Source organism: Frankliniella occidentalis, unplaced genomic scaffold, assembly GCF_000697945.3.
Source record: "Frankliniella occidentalis isolate FOCC.00 unplaced genomic scaffold, Focc_3.1 Scaffold2410, whole genome shotgun sequence".
In the NCBI taxonomy this organism is placed as follows: Eukaryota; Metazoa; Arthropoda; class Insecta; order Thysanoptera; family Thripidae; genus Frankliniella; species Frankliniella occidentalis.
In genome coordinates this window covers 7,625-11,034 of record NW_026269494.1, presented here as the reverse complement: position 1 = coordinate 11,034, position 3,410 = coordinate 7,625, and the positions used below count along the sequence as shown (strand labels likewise).

At 62.2% G+C, this 3,410-nt stretch overlaps 1 protein-coding gene across 1 annotated transcript; it reads left to right on the top strand.

Annotated features, from left to right (window-relative positions):
• Window positions 1–55: 55 nt before the first annotated feature.
• LOC113213882 (ionotropic receptor 75a-like) lies at window positions 56–3,131 on the top strand (the record flags this gene model as incomplete). Its single annotated transcript, XM_052276285.1, has 8 exons — window positions 56–222; window positions 589–945; window positions 1,025–1,219; window positions 1,291–1,406; window positions 1,498–1,907; window positions 2,018–2,226; window positions 2,738–2,866; window positions 2,941–3,131. Coding segments are annotated over 8 exons (1,736 nt in total), but the record flags the coding sequence as incomplete, so codon positions are not given.
• Window positions 3,132–3,410: the final 279 nt, after the last annotated feature.

The window sequence follows — 3,410 nt, the reverse complement described above, 5'->3', positions numbered from 1 at the left end:
GGCTGGGGGAGGGGGGGGGGACACGCCAGCTTGCAATAACCCGTGTCTGCCGCAGAGGACGCGGCCCTGGTGCGGCTGCTCTCCGCCGCGGGGCTGGCCGCCCAGCTGCTGCGCGGCCGCGAGCACACGCGCGCCCGGCACGTGCGCGCCGCGCTCGGCCACACCGCCAACGCCATCATCGTGGACGCGGCCTGCCCCGGCGCGCAGCGCCTGCTCGTCCTGGTGAGGCTGCCAACGCTGACCTCCTCCCAGGGACACGGACTGTCCGTCTACTACTGTCCGTCTTGCTTGCCCTGCGGCCGGCGCCGTCCGGCCGAGTGGCACCGCGCTGCGGCTCTACATCAAGCAGACAGTCGCTGTGATGTATTCAGAGTGATCCGTCTTGGGTTAATTCGCCGACAGGCCGGCCCCAGGATAGACGGCTACCTGTTGGGGGACTGACACTCCTTGATTGCCAGCTGTCCGCTCGCGGAAGCTATTTTGTGACGGGATAACTCTGGCGGTCGGGTCTCGGCCGCGGTGGGCGGACGGACTGTCGGCTGCTCCATTCGCCGCTGCATACTCATTTACCTGCGGCGTGGTTTACAGGCAACGCGGTTAAGGCTGTTCCACATTGCCAACACGTGGATCATTTTCGAGGACGCCGCGCTGGGGTCCAACCCCGCAGCCACCACCGCCTCCGACGACGTAGACCTTCGACGAGATGACGAATTCGACGACCTGGACAACGTGACAGTTTACCGCTATGGAGCGCAGAACCGCGAGGACGCCGTGGACCCCAAGGAGGAGGCCTTCCTGGAGGTGCGGCCACCGATGCCCCCACGCGCCAGGTCAGGGCTGCTTGCGCCGCAGTCGGACCGACTGTCCGCAACGGCCGTCCAGATCTTGGATGGGAAAGGCATGTTCGTTGACAGCCACGTCCTATGGATACAGACTACGGGGCAGGTAGGTCCCGGTGCACCAAGTTGCCGGCGGGATGGCCGTGGCCGGCAGCCACGTGAACGCTGGCGGGATACTTGTGCAGCAGGTGGAGGCGCTAGAGGTGTTCCGCGCGTGCCTGGCGCGCCCGCTGCAGGCGTACGTCGTGGCCGTGGCGGACCTCCCGGACGATCCTGGGGGCGTGCCGCAGTGGCGCTGGACGATGGGGGGCGAGGAGGAGGCCCTGCTCAGGGAGAGGCGCACCGACCTCCAGGGTGCCACGCTGCGTGGCTCCACCATCGTGAGGCACTCGTAATACGCGGCGTCCAGGCCCACGCAACGGAAGCTCATTAGTGAAACTCTCTTTGCCAGATCAAGTACCCGGAGGAGTACACCGACATCGAGGACAACAACCTGCGAAAGAACGACCTGTACCCTAAAATGAACTGGCCGGTCACTCAAAACCTGGCCTACAGCCTAAACTTTGGGTGAATAGCGGGTATTTCCATCGCGATTCAGCTTTTTTTTCAAATGAAAGTCACTCGGGGACACTCATGCTCTCTCCTACACGCGCCCCAGGATGCTGATCTACAAGAGGGACAACTACGGCTGGGACGACGGGCACGGCGTGTTCGACGGCATGATCGGCGAGATGCAGCGCCACGAGCACGACATGCTGGCCACGGCCGTGTTCATCAGGCCCGACCGCCTGCCCCACATCGACCTGGTGGCCGAGACGTTCGACATGCGCACGGCCGTGCTGTTCCGGCAGCCCAGCAAGTCGTCCGTGTCCAACGTGTACGTGCTGCCCTTCTCGCCGGGGGTGTGGCGCGCCACGGGGGCCGTGAGCCTGCTGGCGCTGCTGCTGCTGGTCGTGCAGACGCAGTGGTGGCGCAGCCACCGCAGCAGCGAGCAGAGCGACGACCCCGCGGACCACATCGAGGTGGGCGACTGCGTCACCTTCATCGTGGGCGCTCTCTCGCAGCAAGGTAGGCCGCCGCTGCCACCACCGGGCGCCCGCGGGCTGCGGGGCTGCCCTCCCGCGCAGCCGCAGGCATCCGCAGGCGCGCTGACCGGCCCCACCCTCCATCGCCAACAGGGTTCTACTGCACGCCCATCATGGTGTCGGCACGCATCACCATCATCACCACGTTCATCGCGAACCTGTTCCTCTTCACTTCCTTCTCGGGCTCCATCGTGGCGATCATCCAGTCGCCGAGCACGGCGATCCGCTCCGTGCAAGACCTCATGCAGAGCGAGATGAAGGTCGGCGTCCAGGAGCTTCCCTTCCAGCACGTGTGGTTCCAGGTCAGGCACTGCCTTCGGTTCAACCAGAAGAGTACCCTACGTGTTGGTCACTGGCGCTGCTGTAAGGAGGGGGGGGGGGGCAGTGGGTAGTGGTAGCAGCCGGCACCGCTCAGCCACCAGAGTCTCCCTGGTGAGTAACGCCTGGTAACGCGGCGCGAACGGGCGGTCACCATAGGGTAAGAGTGGGGGTGAATCCGCGAGTGCCCGAGGCGCTACTCGAGTAACCGTGTAGGACACACTCAGTACTTTCCTTCAATACTCAAGGAGTCATTTCGTATTCCAGTCATCTCCTTGATCATATCCAAATGGCAATTAATTTACAGGGGGTCAAGTCAGGTAAAATTTAGACTCAAACAGGGTTAAGTTAACACTCACTTTTCATCCAGTCACATCTCATGTGAGTTGTATCATTCATAGATATTCATGTTCTTTGGTACGAGTTTTGAGTCTTATGACTTCTATCATCTTTCTATCATCAGCCTGATAAAATGTGATATTTCAATGATCGCAGGAAGCTGTTGCGGAACATGATGTGGCGAGTGACGTATTCAACAGCAAGATCAACACCGAAGATAGTCCGGGGTTCCTCACGACAAAAGAAGGTATCAAGAAAGTCCGATTCGAAAGGTTCGCTTTCCAGGTAAGGTATTTTTGAGCAAGAATACCCGAACGACATACTTCTTGCCACGCGACGACGCGACAATGTGCCTTCAGGTGGAGACCAACGAGGGGTACCGGGAGATCCTGGACACGTTCACCGAGCCCGAGAAGTGCGACCTCTCGGAGCTGGAGCTGTTCCCGGCCGCGCCCATGGTGTTCTGCACCTCGGAGAAGTCGCCCTATCGGGAGGCGCTGTCCCGCGCGTGAGTCTCCCTGACCCCCTTGCGAGGGACCAGATTGCGGCGGCGGCGCGCCAAGTGCGAGGCCTCCGCCCCGCCCCACCCCCCGCCCCTCAGAGCTGCGCCGCGAGCAGTTTCGGATGACGAGCGGCGAGCCTCAACCCGAAGCAACAAGCTTCCGCCGGTGTTATTTGTCTTGGTATCAGCACTCCCTACCTCATCCTGGTAAAGCCCTTGCCGCCCTTTAGCTCCAGGGCTCGCACCGCTCGCACCCGGCACAGCCGGCACAGTCGCGCGCGGTAAGTCCCCGCGGCTCAAAGCGCATTACCTTACCGACCCCCCCCC